Source organism: Anguilla rostrata, chromosome 5 (assembly GCF_018555375.3).
Source record: "Anguilla rostrata isolate EN2019 chromosome 5, ASM1855537v3, whole genome shotgun sequence".
Classification (NCBI taxonomy): Eukaryota; Metazoa; Chordata; class Actinopteri; order Anguilliformes; family Anguillidae; genus Anguilla; species Anguilla rostrata.
Window position 1 is genome coordinate 52,457,035 of NC_057937.1, and position 22,733 is coordinate 52,479,767.

Here is a 22,733-nt window from a genome sequence, read left to right on the forward strand (position 1 = left end):
GTCAGGGAATAAGGTCTCCTCTCCCCACAGTGTACTGAGACTTGACTAGCGGGCTGTTTGATCAGACAGAATCACTCAGACATGATTCTGAGAGACCACAATGATGTTATGATGGCAGTGTTTACCAGCTGAGCTGACATTCATTCAGCTGTCTCTCAGGGAAAATGCTTAAAAAAAACAATCTCTGTTTTATTAATAAATACATTCAGAGGAAAATAGTTTTCAGTCTTGAGATTTGGAAGCTGTGAGCATAACATATACAAGAACTATTTTAAAACAAAACCAAGACACCACACTGACATATTAATCACCGAATACTGCTTTAATCACCAGACTCCAGCAGGTTATTTTGTCAGTAGATAGTATGAGAACTATTCTGGATTTGATAAAGGAGTGTGGCCTCATCTCCCTGTCCAGCATGGGCTGTTCATTTGTCTCTGGTTGTCCATATGGCTATTGTGGCCTAACCTATCACAAAATCTTCAAGTTGTATTTCACATTATATGCAAACATGCTTTTCCCAAGTATAACGATAGAGGTGCTACTAAATTATAAAATGAAAAAAACCTTTTGTCTGTTGCAATCTGGAATGAGTGATAAAAGTTGGTGATAAGCTGGTGACGAGCTAGTAAAGCATAACACTATTGTGAATGCATTTATACAATTCACCATTAAATTTACAGTCTTTTAAAATAACACCTGGCTACATTCAATCCTTTAGTGCTGTTGTCTGCGGCACAGGCCACTGTTCAAAACAAGCACATTTTCCGGAACCCTGAACACAATCTCTCTCTCTCATTTTCTCTTTCTCTTTCTCTTTCTCTTTCTCTCTCTCATTCACTCTACCACACTATCCCTACACACCTATGTGCCACAAAATACAAAAGACAGTGATGATCTACTTTACACAAGGAGCGGGAAGATCAGACGGTAAGCCATCTAGCACGGAGCCTTGGAGCGGCACGTATGCTGGATTAAAAAGATTAAAACGAGAGGTCTACTAAGCCTTTTGTTGCGGGGAGTTCCATTCCAATTAAGAGCTGCTGAACACCATGTATGCTTCGACCCACCTCAGTGATATCCCCTTTCTGACACAGTCAGACTGCAAGAGACAGTCTCATAAGCCCTGTTAGCCTTCAAAACGGCACACAGAGTGAGGATGACAAGTCTGTTCGACTGGAATTACTCAATTTCTCTCTTTCTGTCTCTTTTTACTAGACCTTTCTGTTTATATCACAGTCTCTGTTTGACTTTCTTGCTCTCTGGTCAATCATTTTTGGAAAAATGAAGGGTATGTGTTTGCCCATGAAAGGTGTCATTTTATTACTTTTTGCCCGGCTGTATTTATTTAAAGAACTTTAATTACCTCTGTCAAGGAGGTTATGTATTGTCTGTTTGTCCGTCTGTCTGTTTATCTGTCCGTCCATGACATTCATAACTGGAAAAAATAATAGTCAGATTGCCCAGAAATATGTTGTGCTGTTTCATGTTCCAAAGAAGAAAAAACCTATTGATTCTGTTAACGCATTGACCTTTCGTTTAGTGCCACCATCAAGGCAAACTTTCAATTTGTGATCAACTTAACCTGAAAAATAATGACTGGATCGCCATGAAATTTGCTGTGCACATTCATACTTTCAATTGGAAGCCATTATTGAATTTGGTCACCCCATGACCTTTCCTCGAGCGTCACCATTAGAATTTTTTAAAAATGTCCTCATCTCCTGACCTGTTAGATGGACAGACACAAAATTTTCTGTGCACATTCATGCGAGGGGAGATTATTGTGCCTTGGGAGAAGTCTGCATTCTACTGAGTGCATCTTTTCTATTTTAAGTTGAGTCTGGTTTCACAGTGCCATTCCTTGCCATGTCAGAGCTCAAGACCTTTCCTTTTTATCCAGGCGCTGATTTAGGAAATCTCATTTCCAGCCTGCCCTTTGAGTCCATTCAGCTGAATCCTGTGTCATACTCTTGCGAAGCAGCCTTTCTTCCTGTAACAGAGTGAAACTGTGTAAGCGCCTCCGTCACACTCTACTCCCACCAGAATCACACTGTGGAAGGTGGCAGAAACCAGCGTGCGAGATATGGAGAGCCGTGTGTGTGTGCGTGTGTGTGTATGTGCATGTGTGTGCGTGTGTGTATGTGTGTGTGTGTGTGTGCAAGTGTGTGTGTGCGTGTATGTGTGTGTGTGTGTGTGTGTGTGTGTGTGTGTGTGTGTGTGCATGTGCGTGTGTGTGCGCACGCATGTGTGTACGTGTGTGTGTGTATGTGTGTGTGTGTGTTTGTGTGTGTAAAGAGGGGGCATGGCTACCAAGTGGGTTTTCTGCTATTCAGAGCTTTGTCTTTGTCCTTGACTTTGACTTATGAGAGCATTCACGTTTGATATATTTACTTAATGTGACACTGTTTAATTGTTAAAAATGAATGAAAAAGGCTCTGTAGGTAAATGGAGAGACTAATATTTAACAAAATTATCATACGTACTGGGAACTAAATATAATCTTGAGTTTGCAGATGTCTGACGTGAGCATTTACAGTTTGTCTGACTGGTTATAATCTGACCAAGTACATTTACATACATAAGCCTCACTGAAAGGCGATGATGAACAGGCACACACAGACACACACACACACACACAAACAGAAAGGTGGCACATTAGTTTACTGTGACCTGTCATTGACATGTATTCATGGAAGGTGATGATGCAATGTGCTGCACAGTGTGCACATGGCATGTGGGTAGGATTTTTGCCATCTAGATATTCATCTTCAAGATGTAGTCTTTCTTCCTTAATTGGGATTTCACAATTAATTAAAAAATATCAAAGAAACATGAGTGCTGAAATGCATAGAATAGTAAAAAGTGACTCACATTCTCGAATGGTTTGCTGTCATAGCAACATTGCACAAATCTCTGCAGTACATGACTTCAGCCTTTGCGTTTCACCTCATCAGTATGTTACAGGACCAATTTGCTATTGTCAACCACCAGTTTGACAATGTTCTTACATGCTTAGGCAGCATTTATGGGTGTTTGTGTCTATTGACAAATTTGCATGTCTTTCATATTACTTTTGAAAATAAGCTTTAAGAGTAACTATTTAGAATGCTCTGTTTCGGGAGTACAGTTTATTTCCCTCAGTGCTGTTCATAGCAGTGTGGCTATAGTGGCTACAGATTGTGCAGTTCCACAGTAATTATTGTGAGAATTAATCATTTGAACCCCCACAGACATCTATCCAAGACTTAAGCTCAACAGATGAATTTTGACATTGAGCTTGGCTTAAGGTTTGATTTTGTTTAATGATTACATTTATTGGGAACTTGGACATTCAGTACTCATACACATATTATTTTATGTTGCACATCTTAAGTAGAAAAAAGGTTGTTGGTCTTCTTTTTAGCTTTGGGGGTTCTCCATCCAAAATATTGCCACGAGATCACATGGCTGTCCTGGTAATTGAGATAGATTTTAGGCTCCTTCTATTGGTTCACAGGCTTGGGGAAGTTGAAACAAGGTGAAAAAGGTCTTGTGCATCTCCGAGGGGTTAATTAAAATTTTTTTGTCAAACAAAAGCTATATGTGCATAGTTCGTTTTCTCAGGGATGTTTTGGTATCCTTGAAGTATTTGTCCCAACCTGAAATACTTGCTTCGAGCTGGCCACTGGGGGAAGGCCTCCCCCTCAAAGCTGGGTTCCTTGAGATTTTTTTTCCCAATGGCAAGTTTTCTTCCTCACCACAGTTAGATTGTTTTTTCTTACCCCTGGGATTTTTTTTATTTTATTTTTTACTGCACTTGGTAGTTTTTGGGGAGTTCAGCTGCCCAGGCTTTTGCAATTTTCCTGTTTTTGTGTCAGTGTTTGTGTTTGTATAAAAGCACTAACAGCAATAAAATTGAACTGACTATTTTGGTAGGTTATATTAGGAATATTTGGCCTGTTATCTCAATTTTTGGATACTTATCACAGGAATATTTCAGTCGCTTCTTATCTCAGGAATATTACGGTAGCTTCTTATCTCAGCAATATTTTAGTTACTTATCTCAGGAATATTTGGTTACTTATTTTAGGAATATTTGGTTACTTATCTCAGTAATATTTCGGTAGCTTCTTGTCTCAGGAATATTTAGATTACTTATCTCAGGAATATTTCGGTAGCTTCTTATCAGGAATATTTGGTTACTTATGTCAGGAATATTTCGGTAGCTTCTTATCTCAGGAATATTTGGTTACTTATCTCAGGAATATTTTGGTTACTTATCTCAGGAATATTTCGGTAGCTTCTTATCAGGAATATTTTAGTAGCTTCTTATCTCAGGAATTTTTCGGTAATTATTTATCTCAGGAATATTTGGTCAGTTTTCTCAGGCGAGAGGGTCTTGGGTAAAGATCGGCGGCTTGTTGGCGCTTTGCACACACATCATAAAGCGCGTTTAGAGGGCTTGAGCCGCCAGTCAATGACGCCACTGTCTGCAGGCTGGCGAAGCGGGCGGAGGGAGTGGGCCACGGTGGCACTGATATCCTCTCCACAGGTGGGCAATTCAGCCGAAGCGTCCGCGGCGAGGGAGGCCGCCTGACCGAGAGGAAACGTTATACGGGCCTATTATAGAGCGAGTGGGCACAGCTTGATCAGAGACAGCGGCTACAGACAGGATCTCTCACGCAGAAAAGGATGTGTTCTTCCTCTGTGTCATTTGATGTGTGTCATCTCTGAGGATCCTTGTGGCAGGAAACGTTGTGCATCAGTGGGTACACTGTCAGGAGCCTGGTAAAGCAGGGCTGTAGATCCTCTTTAAAGGGCAGGACTGAGAGATCTTTGGTTTTTTTTATAGTGCTTGAGGATAGATACTGTAGGTTAGCTTCCTATTTGTCAGCATATTGAAATTACATGCTGTGCAGTATATCAGTAATAAAGCAGATCACTAACTGTTTATGTACTCTACAGTACATTTAAACATGGGTGCACTTCCATGATTTGGAAGGTTATCTGTGCTTTTTCTCTGAAAGATAATCACCCTTTCCACCTTGAAATTACTGTTCACTAGTTTACGAATTTTAAGTTGAAATGTAGTTTTTGTTAAGGCTAAAGTAGTAGGAAAGGGGACCTGTCCCAACTAGACAGGTAATCATACACAAACAGAAGATAACACCTTCCCAGGACTCGCCCAGTTCCGGATATAATCTACTGTGAGTCCAGTTGTTCTGCTGTGATCGGCCTTGGAAGGAGTCGGTGCCATGTTATCTTTCCTTAAGCAAAATCCTGCCATGTTTCTTAACTGCCATACTAGCTTACCATCAGTATGCTTGGTCAGTTTCCATGGCTGGAGAAGTAGGCCTATATACACATTGTATAGTATTAGAGGAACCAGATGCTCAATGGTATACTTAGTATAGTATACAGCATGTGTGCAAATTGCATCAATGTGAACTGTCTCTAGTCTGTTAGTCAGACTATAGCCAGGCTTTCAATCTTGCATCTATATCAAAGCTGTCAGTCCTCCCTCAGCTAACTTTTCATCTCTGACGTTTTCTAATTAATTTTCATAGGGGAGTATAGCACTTCGATTAAATCAGCCTTTTGCTTTCTTTTATTTTTCTGTTAAAAGGCTTTCTGAGGGTTTATTAGAATGCTTTGACTTTTCAGGAAATTTGAAAACCTCAAATCTCAAAGCAGTCGATCTGATACATAATAACTGATCATAAGGGAAAGATAATAAAAAGTTGGATTTTATCTCTGAAAGTTTCTTTTATCTTCTCTAAGCCATTATCAATGAATTGTGCTGTTAGCTAATACCCTTCCTGACTCCAAACTTACCATGTATCAATTGCAAAACCATAGATTTATTTCTGTTAAAAGAACATAAGCTAACCCAAGATGTTGGGTTAAACTGCAATCGTAGGCTAGCTCCATTTTACATTCAGATGAATCAGTTTAAGTCATTTTATATGTACGGGGTGTGGATGATAAATACAGTAAATGCCGTCATGCTAGTCTGTCCGTGACATTAGATCAGGACAGACTAGCATTCACTATAGATAGTGAATTTTCTCCCAACATTGTGCAAAACTGTTAATAAACCATTGGTAGGCCTATTAGTACTTGGTATTGGCACGTTGTTTTAGACCAGGGGTGCCCAGACTTGTCCAAAAATGGCCGGTGTGGGTTCACGTTTTTGTTTTAGCCCAGCACTAAGACACCTGATTCAGATAGTGAACTAATTGTGCTCTTCAATCACGACCTTGATGGGTAGGATCAGGTGTCTTTGTGCTGGGTGCCAAAACCTGCACCCACAGCGGCCCTTTTTGGATAAGATCGGACACCTCTGTTTTAGGTGGTACTTGGAATCCAACTTGGTCAAGGAAAAATCGCATCAGTTCATCTCTAATTTTGATCTCTAGCAGTCAGAAACACTATCCTTGTAGTACTGGTCGGTTATTGTTAACTTGTGGTCTGTACTGCCAAGCATGTGGTCTCTGTCTATAGTCACTTTAATGTAGATATTGTATAGCAGGCAGTACATATGTGATTAGTCCTGAGCCCCCTCTGTGTATGCTGGTTATCATTCCAACCACAACTGCTGAATTGTAACAAATCTTTCTTAATTAGACACGTTTAATGTCTACTGATGGATGAGTTAATGGCACTTGTCAGAATGTCAACAATAGCAATGCATGATGTGAAGAATAAATGTCAGATCAGCTAATGCTTTAATATTCTTTAATGTGTTCCCTGGCTAATGATTCATTTAGAAAGGGATTTTAACTGATTATATTATAGACTGGAAGGTGGAATTATTGGGGGGTCACAACGGCTGAAATCTGGACTCTTGGTGATTATAAAGTAGGAGTTCAAAGCGAATCTCCATTTCTTTTCAGTTAAGGAAAGGATTGTGAAAGGATTTTAACATGTCTTTGACAACTAATTAAGAAATTAGTTTTTATTTTTTAAGTATACACATGAACCTCCCTGGGAAGAAGTCTGAGGATGCGAGCTATGTATGATTCTCTCATAAGTGCTTTGGACAGACAATCCTCAGGAATCAGATTTTCCTCCTGAAAGCTGTTAGATTTTCTATTTCTGTTTTTGCTGAATCTGAGTTTGATTCGCCTTAATCAGCAAAATTTTATAACTCTATTATCACCCTGTCAAATATTCATGCTTTCTGAGGAACATTTGAAAATGAGTTTTTCAGCTTGTGAGAACAGGCACAGAGGCAGGTCGGGCGAGACACCTTTGGAAGCTTGCTGTGATCCTTAAATCACCATGGTTACCTGAAAGAAGACAATAAGTCTGTCCTGACCTTAGGCCTGTTTCCAAAGCTTTGTGCCTTTGCTCTGTCACCACTCATGGCTTTGATAATCTGAATATAGTCCTTATCATAACTGACTATGAGAGAGACAGATTGTTTATTATTTACGACAAATACAGTATGTCATTTCAAACTTCATTTTAAAAAAACTGTGAAAGATTCCAGCTCTAGTCCCAATATATTTGACTTTATTAATGTCTTTTTCCTTATCAGCCAGATATTGGCTGATATTGTAGAGGCTGCAGTGATAAAAGGCACACTTTCAATTAGGAGAAAGCTTTCCATATCTTTCAGCAGGGTGCATGCTTAAAAAAGTAATTTCATAATTTGGATACCGAATTAATCAAGCGTGAATGTAATTATAATTTAGATGGAAAGAAAATTTAATTTCAGCCTGATTTCGCATGTTTTTACCTTATTAATTGGGACGACAAATGGCTCCTTCACATTTTCCAGCTGTGACATGGAGGACCTCAGAGTTTACAGTACAGCACCTGTGCTGATACAATGTGCAAATGGTTCTTTGCCTTCTTTTTATTTTCTGTTTTACTGCGGCTTTTTCACAGTTTCACCTCCTTCTTTACCCAGTTTTACTTTTTCTTCACTATTATTTCCACCTCATAGCCCAGTTTTACTCTACAACCCAGTTTAGCCCTGTCACCGAGTTTAACCCCTTCACCCTGACTCACCTGGTCTTTGTTATAACCCAGTCCCATCCATTTTAACCTCCTCACCCTGTCTCACCCAGTCACTGTGTAACCCAGTCACACTCCATCCCCATTCTCTCCCAATTTCACCATGTCACCCAGTCTCATCTAGTTTAACCCTCTCACCCTGTCTCATCCTGTCACAGTTTCACCATATAACCCAGTCACACGTCATCTCCCAGTCGCATAACCCAGCCTCATCCATTTTAACCTCCTCACCCTGTCTACCACCTCATCCCATTTAATCCTGCTGTGAGTGAAGAGGCAGTTCTCTTGTTGCCAATCTTGCGTGCATGCCTGTTATAGTACTATCATCACGCCCGTGAGACAGTATGCAGTGTAGAGAAGAGCATTGTCACAGAACGCTGTTTCCAGTTCACCAAAGCGAGGCAGTGCCACTGAGCAGTGGAGTGGGATAACTGTGTTTGACACATGTTATAATCTTGTGCTGGCTTCATTAGGCACAGTGTGATATGCCAACGGTGTGCAATGCATGGGAGTGGTAGCGTAGATAATGCAGTGTAATATGTTGAGTACAAGGATATCCTACTCTGTGTAGACAAAAGCAAAGAGAGGGACAAGGGTGTGTTTTTAAAGGGGATTTATGGTTCATTTATGAGTTTGATGTCAGTAGTCCTTTGGAGCTATGGTGCAGCACATATAAACAGATGTTGTAAAGCTGTGGCAAATCATGGCCATCCCCATTTCAGTGCTTTTGAGATACATTTTTTTATGTTTATGCCTGAGTGCACTACTCTACACTACTGAGTGATTATATCCCATATCCTGTTCACTTTCTCCCAAAAGGGACAGGGAGACTGAGGTGATTGTTTCCACTGAAGAGGGAACAGCAAAGTCTCAGAGTGATGTTGGCTCCAAACTAGCAGACTATTCTCCAGGATCATACTCCACTGGAACATTTCAGCCAAAAACCAGACCACACACATACAACCAGGCACGCACATATTAATTAATTCCATTTGTGCATTAAATGGTAAATAAGCCATTGGAATATGGATTCAAAGCTATGAATTGACATATCCAACAGTGTTATTTCTGTGCTATTGTAGAGGTTTTATACCGTTAACTCCTCCAGTTGAATTATTCAGCCATTTTTATTACCTGGACTTTAACTGCCTGTTTGGATTGCTTTGCTAGTGAACAGCCTAATTTAACACTTATAAAAATTTGTTTAATTTGCACATTTTAACGAGTTTCAAATAGCAGAAGATTCCCCTTGATTGAGCCGTTACACTGATTACAGAAACAATATGGGATTTTGAAGAAACCATTTGCCATGTTTGAGGTACATAATATAGCCACATAATGCTGCATACATATGCAACGTACTAATAATGTAAATAAATGTAATGTGCTAATACTTTGTAACACCCATATGATATTACAGACTACTTATATTACTACATTCATACTATGTAGCATGCTGAAATCTCATCAGTCACTCTCTGTTCGCTGTGCACTGCTGCCTGTTCCTGTCACATCCCTGTTCTTCTCTGATATTAATTGTGAATAAACAGAGAGACAATCAATGGGAATGTGTTGCTTATTTAAGAGAGCCTCTGTCTTTCCAGTCAATCATCATGTCACTGAACTTTAATGAGGTTTAATTATCAGGGGGTAGGGTGCTAATTAAATGTTCAGCTTGTGTTCAGGCTCATTCATGGCAGAAAGAGAACAGAGGAGGCGTCAGATTCGTCTCGTTCCGTTTGCTCCGGAGTGAAATTTGCATCAGAATGCAGGGTAACTGCCGTGGAAGGAATTTGAAGTGGCGATGCTTCAGAGGCACGGGGAGATTTTCACAGGAGGCGGTGGATGTGCCCCGCCCCCAAACGCTCTGATTGATGTTAAGAAGGTGATGAAAGCACATCTATGGCAGGCTCCGGGCTTGCGGGGCGTCGTGAAGCTGAGGTGAGCGTGTGCCGTTACTGAATGTGTTATGTTTTGAATTGGGGTTACGCTGTGCTACAGCAGGGGCGCCGTTACTGAATGTGTTATGTTCTGAATTGGGGTTACGCCGGGCTACAGCAGGGGTGCCGTTACTGAATGTGTCATGTTTTGAATTGGGGTTACGTCGTGCTACAGCAGGGGCACCGTTACTGAATGTGTTATGTTCTGAATTGGAGTTACGCCGTACTACAGCAGGGGTGCCACGGATGGGAGGAGAGGTGCGTCTCTCACTGTAACAGCTGTTAGCCTGTGGGTGCTTGGCGTGTCACTGGGAGAGGCTAATGCAGCGGTAACCTGATCTGACTTAACTCCAGCCCAGCTCTGTACAATAAAACCTTCAGTGTTAATTCAGCTCAAACATAATTTATCTGTATCCACACTAAATGAAAGGTACTCTGCCAGTGTGAAATGTACTCTATCAGAGCTGATTTTTGTTATGAGTTGGCATGAAGCCACGTTTCACTACTATAGACTCCCAGTCAAAGTTGTCTAAGCCCAGGCTCTAACCTTAACATAACATAACATAACATAACATAACATAACATAACATAACATAACATAACATAACATAGCATAGCATAGCATAGCATAGCATAACATAGCATAGCATAACATAGCATAGCATAGTATAACATAACATAACATAGCATAGCATAACATAACATAGCATAACATAGCCTACAGCATCAGAGCTATTGGGCCCAGCCTGCCCTTTTTATGAGCGCTGTAACTCTCTGAACCTCTTAGGAGTCTTTAATGGGAGCTGTTTTTTCAATTTTGTGTTTTGTTTGGGTGTTTCTCTGCATTAAGTATTCAGCCGAAATGCTGCCCTTTCTCCTGACCCCGCTCCCCCAGGGGAAGGAATGCCCCGCTACACTGCTGTCAGTAAGCACTGTCAGCAAACACACTGCCTGCACCAATCATTCCATAGACATGGATGTACAGGCGACGATCATGGAGGACGTGTGCTTTTCCTAGGCTCTTTATGTCTGTTAATTCTCCCTCTGACTTCGCCTTAGTCTTCAACCTCTTCGCTTCATTGAGTTTGAACCTTTGGGGCAAACACTTGCCGGGGGAAAAGTGTTATCAAGGCATGCCGCTCTCTCCTCATCCATTATGAAGCATCAGATATGAGAATAAGGGCAATTTACAGGACGATTGTGTTGGATTTTTAGAAGCACTGCAGGGCTTAAGGCATATGGAGATAAAAGGCTTCTGGTGTTTGACCCAAATGCTGTTCTCTTTCACCATTGACAGAAGTTTGGAAAAGCGGGTCTGTTTGTGTACTGTTCACAGTAGAATGCATTTGACATCTTGCATCAGGATCAGAGTCAGAAGGCTTGAGTCTTGCAGGGCTCTCACAGATGCAAAGTGAATGTGTGTGTGTGTGTGTGTGTGAGCACGGGTGTATGTTTCGCTTGTTTATATCTGTATGTGTGTGTGTTTATGTACACATGTGTGAATATGTATGTGTGCATGTATGTGTGTGTGTGTGTGTGTGTGTGTGTGCGTGCATGCTCATGTATGCACACGTGTGCATATGTGTGTGCTCTGTTATGATCTTAGTTTCACATTGCTTACTTGTTGGTCATGGTCATAACCTGTGTATGACCATGAGTGAATTATTTGTAGCGGCAGGGTGTTGTCTTTTCGTGCTTGGGGGCGGTAGGAACATTCAGTCATGAAAGGTGGAAATGTGAATCCAGCTGTGGGGTGTCTGACTCTGAGCCTCATTACTGTGCCATTAATCAGAATGGGCATCCATAGATGGCCAGTAGGTGTAGTGAGCAGAATAAGAAAAGCTTGCGCTTGGCTTATGATGGGTTTTCTGACTGGAGAAACACTCAGGGAAACATGGGAGCACTGGACTGGAGGACTCTGGTTTGGCCCACCTGTGATTAAATCTGAAATTTAATCTCTTCACTTTTAACAAGTTTGCCTCCTTGGGTGTAGAAGGCTGCTAAACCAGGGTTGCTATAGGTTACGGATTAAATTCTTGATTTACTTTTTGCCCTCTTGCTGTGGTTGGTGATGCTGCCACAGACAATGGTGCCCAGCGTTAAGGCTTCTGATAACTGGATGTAGGAGCGACCTGCTTGCCTACCTGTGGGATGTGGTTAGACATGGTTATATTAACTTCTAAAGCTAAATTCTACTGTTTCGATCTTAAGCTCACACGCTTCTTGCAATGCTAGGCAGGTAATTTCACATAAATTTATATGCAGAGAGAGGTGAGAGGGTGTTATGTACATTTATTTCTCTCTTAAAAAATAATAGAACGTGTTGGGACAGACCAATGCACTAGAGCTTTTTATGTGATTATAAAATGAAATGAAAATGTACAAGTGCATGTTATTCAGTTCTCCCACTCAAACATTTAACAGATTGCATTAGGGGCTTGGGCATGTGGTCACATTTCATTTTTATTGTGTTGTTGTCATTTGTGATTTTTAATCCGTACGGTGCCCCTGCAGTGTGGTCTGCCGGCAGAGGTTGATTTCGTAGAGGTTGAGTTGGAGCCCTCCGTCTCTGTCACTGTCGTTGCCATGGCACTGACAATAGTCCCTTATTCTGTTGCCAGGGGTCAACCTTCGCTGGCTTTTCTTTGATTGGCTGTGTGCTCCACTCCTCCTCTGGCCCTGTTATGTTACACATTTTGCTTGGAGGGAGAGAGATGCGCTTGCAGTATCCCTATGCTAATCTGTGAATATTAATTTTGTGCTGTACTGTGACTCTTCTGTAAGCATGCGCTATAGATAGCCAGCTTGGTTCTTAAAAAAGATGGAACTATGGTTGAGCGGGACCTAGGAGCTTCATTCCATATGCAGAGGTGCAGACCAGTGCCCTGTTTTAACTCGGTTAAATGTGATGAAACGGGCAGAGGCCCTACTTTATCTCCATTAGATTTGGTGAAAAGGCAGAAGCTTTGTTTTAAAGAAGGCATTGGCCCTAGTTTAACTGCATTAGAAGAACTTTGGTGCAGACAGCCATATGGAGTGGACACAGGTGGCGGCTGTGGCCCACAGGTGGTAGGAGAAGCTCCTGGAGTCAGAGGACAAATAGGAGCTGGCAGTAAACACACCTGTCAGAGAAGCAGGCTAGTTCTGTTTGTGTGTGCGTGTGTGTGTGTGTTTGTGTTTGTGTGTGCGTGTGAGTGTGTGTGCGTGTGTATGTGTGTGTGTACGTGCGTGTGTCTGTGTGTGTGTGTCTGTGTGTGTGTATGCACGTGTATATATGTGTGTCTGTGTATGTGTTTGTATGTGTGTGTGTGCGTGTGCGCATGTGTGTGTGTGTGATCTTTCAAATTTGCACATCTGTTTTCCACTCTCTTACTCTTGTTTTATGTTTTATCTAAACAACATAGAAGTGTAATCAGTCAAACAGCATCCATCACGACTGCTGCTCTCCCCGCAGCCAGAGCTGACAGGTGTCACAACACGGCAAGCATATCTCAGCTTCTCTCTCTCTCTCTCTCCCCTCTCACTAAAGTGAGCTCTTCATATAATGTGCACAGTCTGGCCTTCAGTCTGAGTCTGTGTGTGTCTGTGTGTGTGTGTGTGTGTGTGTGTGCGGATGCTGGACTGCTGGTGTGAAACTGTTTATTCCCCCCTCTGAGTATTTTCAAGGCAGAAACTTCACACAGTTTAACAAAGCAAAAATATGCGGCGGAGGACAGCCATATGGCTCGGTCAAATGAAAATGTGATTACTCTCCGGTTTCCAGTGAAAGGCGGTGCTAATGAGATCCATTGTGTTATGGCGGCTGCTCCTGTTTGCTTCCCTGTTGAAGGCCACAGCCCTGCAAGATCAGAACAGTGGCATAAACTCGTACCCACAGTTTGATTAACAGGATAGATTCTTTACACATTCACCTAATTTGCATGCATTTTTAAAAATCACTGTTTGTTTGGATTATTTTGTGTTATTAATATGGTAATAGGTTTATCGCCAAAGCTCAAATTTTCATAAAGCACAAAGCTGATATCTGTTTATAGATGTATGCTAATAAAGGGCTTTCAGATACAGGCCACATGTCTCGTTCACAGCTCATCCCAGTCCCTAATGACACATTCCCCCTTTTGCATAAATGGTTGTCTCCCGACTATGGAAGTGTCTTATCTCTCCCCTACTGATTTGAGCCGCTGCAGTGTTGGTTGTGGTGTAACTTGGTGTTGGTGTTATTGTAGCTGGGTGTTGTTTGTGCTGTAGCTGGGTGTTGGTAGTATTACAGCGAGGTGTTGCTTGTGTTCTTGCTGGGTGTTGACAGTGTTGTAGCTAAGTGTTGCTTGGAGATAGGATGCTTAAAGGTGGAGTCAAAATAATACATAAATACACTCACACACTCACTCACGCACACACACACTCACACACAGGAGACCTGCATTTGACTGAGTCAGCAGATAGAGGCTCTAAATAACCTTCACAGTGACTGAGTATGAGCATCTGCACCTTAATCTGTTTTACATTGTATACGCTTCACACACTTCAGGTTTAAAAAAAATATATATTTGTGCTGCTTTTTAGTCCCCCGACCCCCACAAATGCTTCGGAGAGCATTGTGCAGCAGGAGCAGTTTCCAGCATGCTGTGTGCATGTGTATGGGCACGTGTGTATACGTATGTGTGTGTGTGTGTGTGTGTGTGTGTGTGTACATGTGTTTGTGTATACGTACATGTACAGATATGCATGTATGTACATGGACAGGCATACATACATGTACAGGTAGGCATTTATGTATTTGCATGTGCGTGTGTGGTGCAGTAGAACAGGCTTAAATGTGTTTTTGGGGAGAGGGGTTGGCTGATGACTCTGCCCCTCCTGCCCGTGGAGGTTCCTTAGAGGGGGTAACAGGTGACTGTATTATTTTTACAGCAGGTCCAACCTCATGCCCGTCAAATGACTGGCCTTTGAAGGCCGGTCACAGTTTACTGAGCTGCCTCCTCTAGTACATGCTCATTTTCCACAGAATTTACTTCACGCTTTCCCTTTGCTCTTGCACTCAAACGCAGCCAGCCTACTTTTCTGTGTATATGCTTCCCCTGCACTCCTCGAGGGAGATTTAGTGTGCTCTGCAAATGCACTCCCTGGTCTAAAAAGGCACCGGTAGCCATTTTGGTGAATTAACAGGCAGAAAGTGATCATTATTATACAATATACAAAAACTCGTAAAGGAAGGAAGGAAAAATTTAATTTAGTTTAGCATAGATATCCAAGGTGCAACTGAACACAGACACAGTTATGGTTTAAAACTAACTAGTTACAATGGAACATTGACTTTACGCCCTGTGACTTTGCACTCTTTATACCCTATTTGATGTTTATTGTGATTTGTCTTCAAATCTTGATACAATCCAATAGTAAAAGCTGTGTCCCTTGCAAGGGCATGCTTCCAACTAAATCATTAGTTCCTGGGACAGCAATGGACCTCGGAGTCCAGAATTGAACCCGGAATAATTTAAACATGAGCTTCACAATGTCCTTCAGAAGAAAGGAGGAAGACTAAAAAGGCCCTAATCTATGCAACAGATTAAGGGAACTATTTCCTGGAACAAGGGTTCCCACACCTTTTAAACTCAAGCTCCACTGAAATCCAGTGTATATTGATACTGCATTGGGCTAAGCAAAACAGAAGGAAATGTGGAAATCACAGTGCTGGTAAAAATGTAATTGGTGTCCCTGAATTGCAATGCTGAAGTCGATTCTAAGTTTTTTTTTTGTGTCTCTTTCTCCTTTCCGTTTGGGGGGTCGGGGTGGGCTTTCTTATCGTCATATGGCTGAGATTTGGTTATGAAGAGCGGCATTGCTGCCAGCTCACTGGAGATGAATGGCTCTTCTCTCGTATTTCTGCTGCTGGACTGGTCTCCTGGTATAATTTTATTGACCCCAATTAACTTTCCTGATCAGATCTTAATTAGCCTTTTTTGGGGGGGGGGGGGGGCATGGTAGAGAAGATGAGCATAGTAACAGTTTCCAGATCAATTTATCATTACCAGCACAATGTTTTTTATGTTATTGTTCATTCTTTGCCCTCCCACAATGTTTCAGCTGAGATCTTAAGATTGGAAATGTTGAGAAATAGGTTGGTGTGATGACCAAGCAATGCTGTGTTGGCATAGGATTTTTTTTTATTGGTTTGGCTTTTATTTTAATACCAGCCAGTTTATTACTGTATATACATAGCAGACGTTTTATTGGAAAATGGCTGCTACTCACATACACAGGTCATCATGTACAATATGGCTCCTGTGTCTTTGGAAAAACCCTTGAATATCTTACAAAAAGGCTCTTTTCACCAAACAGCATGTTTTGTCTCGTGTCAGCACATGCCATACGCCTGAAAAGTTCAGGATATTGATTTTTTTTAGTAAGAAGTAAAACGCTTGTCAAATGATATATGGTTAATATGCAAAAACACGTTTATGCCATCATCATTTTTATCATTGTCTCACCATCTGCGGGGAAGACAGTCTGAGACAGTAGGTCTTCCGAAGCTAGGCGATGGCGTCGGCACTTAATCCCAAAATGAAAGGCTTCAGCTGTGAGGCTTGGACACTGAGCTGATCTCCATTAGAGCTGTCTCATAAGGAGTCTCAGCTATCTTTTATTCATCAAAACTCTTCACTAGGGAAAGATGCCCCTCTAATTGCGATGAAACCACACACACACACACACACACACACACACACACACGCACTGCATTTTCATTCCAACTGCAACTGTAACCCCTGAAAAGTAACAGGCTGTTAATTGTTTTTTTGACACTTTTAATGATTTGCCAAATCAAACTGCATCATGTCAGAAGTGGCTCTGGATGCCGTGAACCGTAAACATCCCATATTCACACCTCATGACTTTTAGTGAGTCAGCTCAGCTAATGCCTTTATTTTATGTGGCAAATGATTCCTTTAGAAAGGGGCCACCATTTTATTTGACTACTTTGTAGGCCCACAGGTGAAATAAGCTGGATCCTAATGAATAAAATTTTGCATGCCCCAGTCACTGAAACTAATTAAACTAGCCAAACCTTAAGATAAGTGTAGCAAGATAAGCTTGTCTCAAGATAAGCTTAACGAATAGATTCTGAAAGAATATAGACACCTCTTTTTAACAACCGCATACACTGGTCCCCTGCACCTAGTTTTAAATTGCCTTTGAAAGATTATAGACGTGATGGAATATTGAACTGATAGATAGCGCATCTCCCTCTGCCGTCCATCCCTCGGCATGCTTAAAAACTTCACCCACTTTCACTATCTATCAGTTGTATCGAAAAACAATTATATTCATAATGTTTCACGGAGATTCTTCCCAACAGTGAGCCTCAATTTAATCACAACATCGCCTTCGGCCGACCCCTATTACAGCTTGCCCCGAGCCTTTGTGTTGAGCCAAAGCCGCTTATGGTGGCATGCCAGGTCCCGCTAATGCATGCGGGACCACGGAGCTCACGCTCGTGCCTTTGCCAACCGAGACGGGAGGCGCCTTTACTGAAGTTATTGACGCGGGAATCCTCTGCGGCGTTGTTTATTCGACGTACCTTCGTGTTTCTGAGTCCGGTTTGATTGAAGTTACGCATCAAATGGATTTTTATAACGATTCTCTACGTATGACTTCCAGTCCGCTGATATTTTCCTTCCTTGTTTTCAGCTGCAGTGGTTTAGCATTCAAAGTGCCACGTTTTTGAGAATGGCATTTATTCTATAGATTGGTGGTTTATGTCTGCGTGTATGTAACCCCCCACTGAGCCCCATTGTCTGCTAAACTGCTTTTAGTGAAAGTTCTGACTGAAAGCCTCTCTTATGCATTAACCTTTGCAGCTCTCACAGGCCTTGGTTTGTAGACCCAATTATGCTTGTTTTGTGGTCCATATTACAAAGGCTTTCCAGCTTGCACTATATTTGGTTTGCGGTGCAGCCTATAATGGGTTGTAACCCCAACTATACTGAGCTTAAGGCCCATCTGACAGGGGGTTTGTAGCCCACAGTATTTTTGCCTCCCATTAAGGTTGGTTTGTGGCCACACTTTGGTGAGATTATGGCCCTGATTATAATGGGTTTTTAACCCAGGATCTGCTGCACACCTTGTTATAGAATGAGCCCCTTTGTCCATCAAGCTCACCCTCGGTGCCTCTGAAGACATACCTGCCACCGTCTGATACAAACACATTTCATAAATTTCATAAAAAATAGTCCCTTATCCATCTGCCAGCCAATCTGCACAGGAGAGGCCTGGTGTCCCTGCCGCCCCCCCTTTCTCTCCCCCTCTCTCTCTCTTTTGCACTTTCCCTCCCTTTCTTTCACCCCTTTCACTATCTGTAACTCACAATGCTCCCTTTATCTCTGCTTTCAGACCCCCGAGGATGCCGGTCAGCCTTCTAATGCCATTGACGGCAGTAAATAAATGCGTGGCCGACCTTGGCCAAGGTCAAGCCCACTTCTGCTCCAAGCTCAGATTGAACTCGTTGCAACTTGGAGACAGTAATTGAAATGGTGTAATTGTTGGGGCAGGTAATTTTACGGTGAAGTGAATCGCAATCGAGGTGGAGGATGGGGGCATGAAATGGAGAGACAGAGGGGTATTAACAGAAGGGATTGTGTCTGGCCTTCATCTTGTATTGTGGCCAACACCGAGTTATGGAACCCCGAAATAATCAACCCAATGGCGTATCCCATGGTCACCAGTATCCCAGTATCCAATTATAGGATTCCATGAGGAGAGGCTGGAAAATTGATGGCCCTTCAGGGAGGAAGCTTAGACACATACCGTAGATGATCATTTTGGTGTGTTCTCTCTCCCTCCTCATATATGATGTTTAATCTTATTTACATTCAGCAGCCTGTAGCCATGTCCATTTGCAGTGGATGAAGATAATGACCACGATTGTAAGGCTGTTGATGGTGGTGAATGTATTGTGATGATGATGATGATGATGACGATGATGATCACCGTTGATGGTGATGATGATGAGGTTAACAAAAGCAATGATGATGATGGTGATGATGATTTACACAATGATGCTGATGATGATGATAATAATAAGTGTGATGATGATGATAATGAGGGTGATGAAAATGATGGTGGTAGTAATGATGACGGTTGATGAAGAAGATGATGATGACGATGATGATGATGAGGGTGCTGTTGATGTAACCCTCTCCTCAGATGGAGAGAAGCAGACAGAGGGGACGGAGACCAGTCGCAGGAGGCAGTCCCGCTCCTCCTCCAGTCACCGTGGGAACGACGATGTGAGTGACAGCCACGAAGACGAGCCTGCGGTGAGTAAAGCTAACCCCGTGCTGCTGCTCAGTCTGCACAGGGTCTGTGCAGGGTCTGCATAGGGTCTGCACAGGGTCTGCATAGGGACTAGGACACTCAGAGCTCAGGACTTTCTCAGAAGCCCCCAAAGACCTGAGCTCATGGAATTCTGTCCCACTGATCTGGCAATGGACCACAGTGGCTCAGCCTTTGTTAAAAAATAATTGCAATCAAATCTATGCCACAGCAAACATAACTGCTTCACACCTTTCACCACCTTTGTCCAGTCTTTCAGAGAGGGGTGAAGCAAATGAGGAAACTTCAATCCTCTTCATTCACTGTGCCCAGAAAATAATTGCCTATGGTGGAAATATCTTGAAATTTTTTTTTTTGAAGTACCAATTCATAGCAATATCTGACCTTAAGCCTGAAATGTCAAGTTACCACCATAGCGATTAATTCTGTAGAGCTCACTTATGCCCACTATTCAGAAAGGTTCAGACATTCATTAGAGTGCAGTCTCATGAGCTTTAATCCCAGGGATCTTCAAACCCACACAACATTCAGTGGGTAGGCATATATTTTACATAGGTGTGTGTGTGTGTGTGTGTGTGTGCACGCGCAAATGCAAAAACTACCACTTGGAGCAGAACATAAAAACAATTGTGTTGTTTTTACACATGTTCAACTGAACACTAAGGGCCAAATTTACTAAGGAAACAGGGAAAAAACATTTGCTGTATTGTGGCTCTGTTCCGACTGCAGATACTGACATATTAACGACCAGTTTACAAAGACTGTTTCTATTTACACAATCAAATAAACGAAATGCCCTTATTTGCAAATATGCAGTAAGAAACAACCATAAAAATGGTCAAAAAAATATGGCTGGCTTACATGTCAAGATTACAAGGCACTAAGAAATGGGTATGGAGCAATTTCAATTTACAGATCAGGAAATAGGTAGTGGCCGACGAGGCAGCTACAACTTCACATTGTATTACAACACAGGAATACAACACTGGAGAGGATGAGGAGGACAAAAATTTTGACATCACGTACAAAATGAATTCTTTAGCTATAATAAACAAACTGACAGAGGATGTAAACAAAAGATGGCATGATGTGTGGCCGCTTACAAAAGAAAAACCCCTATGAGGGCAAATGACACAGGGGGTGGTCCAAAGGAGGAAAGAATGTTAACACCGTTAGAACAACAGGTGGAAAATCCCCTGCAAAAATGAGCAAATCGCGAAGGTTGAAGGAATCGACATGGACGAGCTTGTGATGGGGGAAGGCCACGGAGTGCCTGAAGGTAAAACTGTACGCACATTTCATTACATGCCCTGCTGATCGCATATGCAGGACGGTTGTTTAAATTATAATGAGGAACAGCATTTTATAGGCTACTAACTGCTAGCTTATGACCTCAGTCCAAGTCTCGCATCCTTACAGAGACAATTTTATATTATCTCTGAAAAAATGAGTGATAGGTATAAACCTGTATTTTCGACTCTCGATCTTTGCCTCCAAATTTGAAAACAATGTATGCTGTTGGTAATAAAAGATGCATGAAGTCAAAAGATGCACAAAAGATGCATGAAGTTTTATTTTCAGCAGTGGTGGTAGAGAACTTACTGTTCCAAGTACTCCATTTATTTACTCCATATTTGTCCTGAACGTTAGAATGTTAGAAATGGAGGCTCTGAAACGGCCCATTAGCTCTGAATTGGTCTGGGCTACCAGCTGGCCTGGTGACTTGGGTGCATTGAGTAGGCGGGACTGACTGCTGTCTTTAACAGTGACCTGGCTATTGGCTGGATCGGATGAGAGCAGCTTGCTCGAATAATGAAATCATTCTGATTCTGCAAGTAATTTACACCATTTAATCACTAAATCGTAAATCACTGAATTGTCATCTTTACATTGTGAGGACAGCAAGGCCTTCACTGCTTTGTCACGTTCTTCAGTCAGGTAGCCTGACCACATTATGGTGAATCCTCACAGGATTACATTTTAAGGATGGCTCCCTCCTGAGCTTCAGGTATACAGATGAGTCCCTTCCCCTCCATAGCTGCCTCTGTAAACCATGATTCACAGTTGCAAACTGTCCTTTCAGCTTTCAACAGTGGCAGCTTGTACCTGACTTTATTTTCAGACGTTAACTAATTGGAAATGGTGGCCATTTTGGGTTACTGGGAAAGGCCTGTATCAGATGGAGGCTGAATTGTTTCTGCAGCAGAAAGACCTGTCGGAGATGATATGATGATTATTTCTTATATGAAGAAATCTCAATTTCAGCCACTTCCTGTGCTCTCCTAGTAAGGCTCGAGAGGTACACTTAGCACTGCTGATAATGAGAGAAGAGCCTTTAGCTACAGCTAATAACTGCTTATTTTACACAGATGGGTTCAGCTGAGGGCATGTTTGGTCCCTGAAGGACTTATCTCTACAAATAAATGCATGATTTATAAGAAATTGTTCTTTTGCTCATGCAGGGAAAGAAAGGAAAGGATAATTGTGAAACCTTTAAAACCCTTGAAAGATCCACAGGACTATAAAACAGAGGCAAAACAACACAACTTGTGCTGCCGCAGGCAGGGTCATATACAGAGCTCAGTTTCTCTGTGTAATCACATTCCCGGGGTGATAGGGCTGTGGTTTCTCTGTTGAATCAAAACTCAGGGACTCTGGAGAGTGGTTTTTCTGAGGAATCATACGGTATCTTATGGGAGGATGGGAGACAGGATTCACTTGTGGAATCATGACTCAGGGAGGCAGAGACGCTATATGATGTGATTCACAGTAAGAACGCCCTGAGTGTGAAGGTTCTATGATCTGAGATACAGTATGAAGCTTCTATAATGGCCTTTGGCACCATCATCATGCAGGTGAGAGTCCACATCGCTGTTCTTGCAATTTACAAAGTAGCATCATTTTGAAATTGCAGTTGCATCTAGAATTTGCTGGACAACTGCTTATTCCACTTTGGTAAACAGGCACAGTGCTTTCAAGCTCAGCTATACTGTCTCTTTGAATTTTATGCTTTTTTTTGTTTGACCGAATGTGCACAGATCCTGCTTTAGCAAGTTGCAGGCTATAGTGTGGGTCCAGAAATAAATAAAAACAAATGGAAACTGTAATGTAGAAATAAAACTTCAGTGCCGCATAAAAGCAGTCACTTTAAAATGCCTCCTCCGATTGAGGATGTAGATTGAATGTGCTCGTGGCTGCGGGTGATTTTAATCACATCGAGACCATTAACGCTTCTCATAAAGAAAGCAGTTCGGCCGAGCTGTCGACCTCAGATTGCTCGCGAGGCTGTAAATGTCCTGGCTGGTTGCCGACTGGTAGTTATGTGCGTGGCATGGTGTCTGGACTGCAGGAGCTTGCTCATAACCCTGCTGTGGTACTGGCTTGGCTTGCGACAGTTGGATAAATCAGGCAGGTGGTTTTACCTGGCTGACTGCAAACAGGCTGGGAGCCTCGTGA

The 22,733-nt window shown here is 42.1% G+C and overlaps 1 protein-coding gene across 1 annotated transcript in view; it reads left to right on the top strand.

The window, feature by feature from the left end:
• Positions 1–22,733, top strand: part of LOC135255654 (N-acetyl-beta-glucosaminyl-glycoprotein 4-beta-N-acetylgalactosaminyltransferase 1-like) — an 80,494-nt gene that overhangs the window by 2,322 nt on the left and 55,439 nt on the right. The window contains exon 3 of the mRNA XM_064337116.1: positions 19,149–19,261. Coding sequence (XP_064193186.1) covers positions 19,149–19,261 — 113 coding nt within the window. The remainder of the gene's footprint in view (positions 1–19,148; positions 19,262–22,733) is intronic.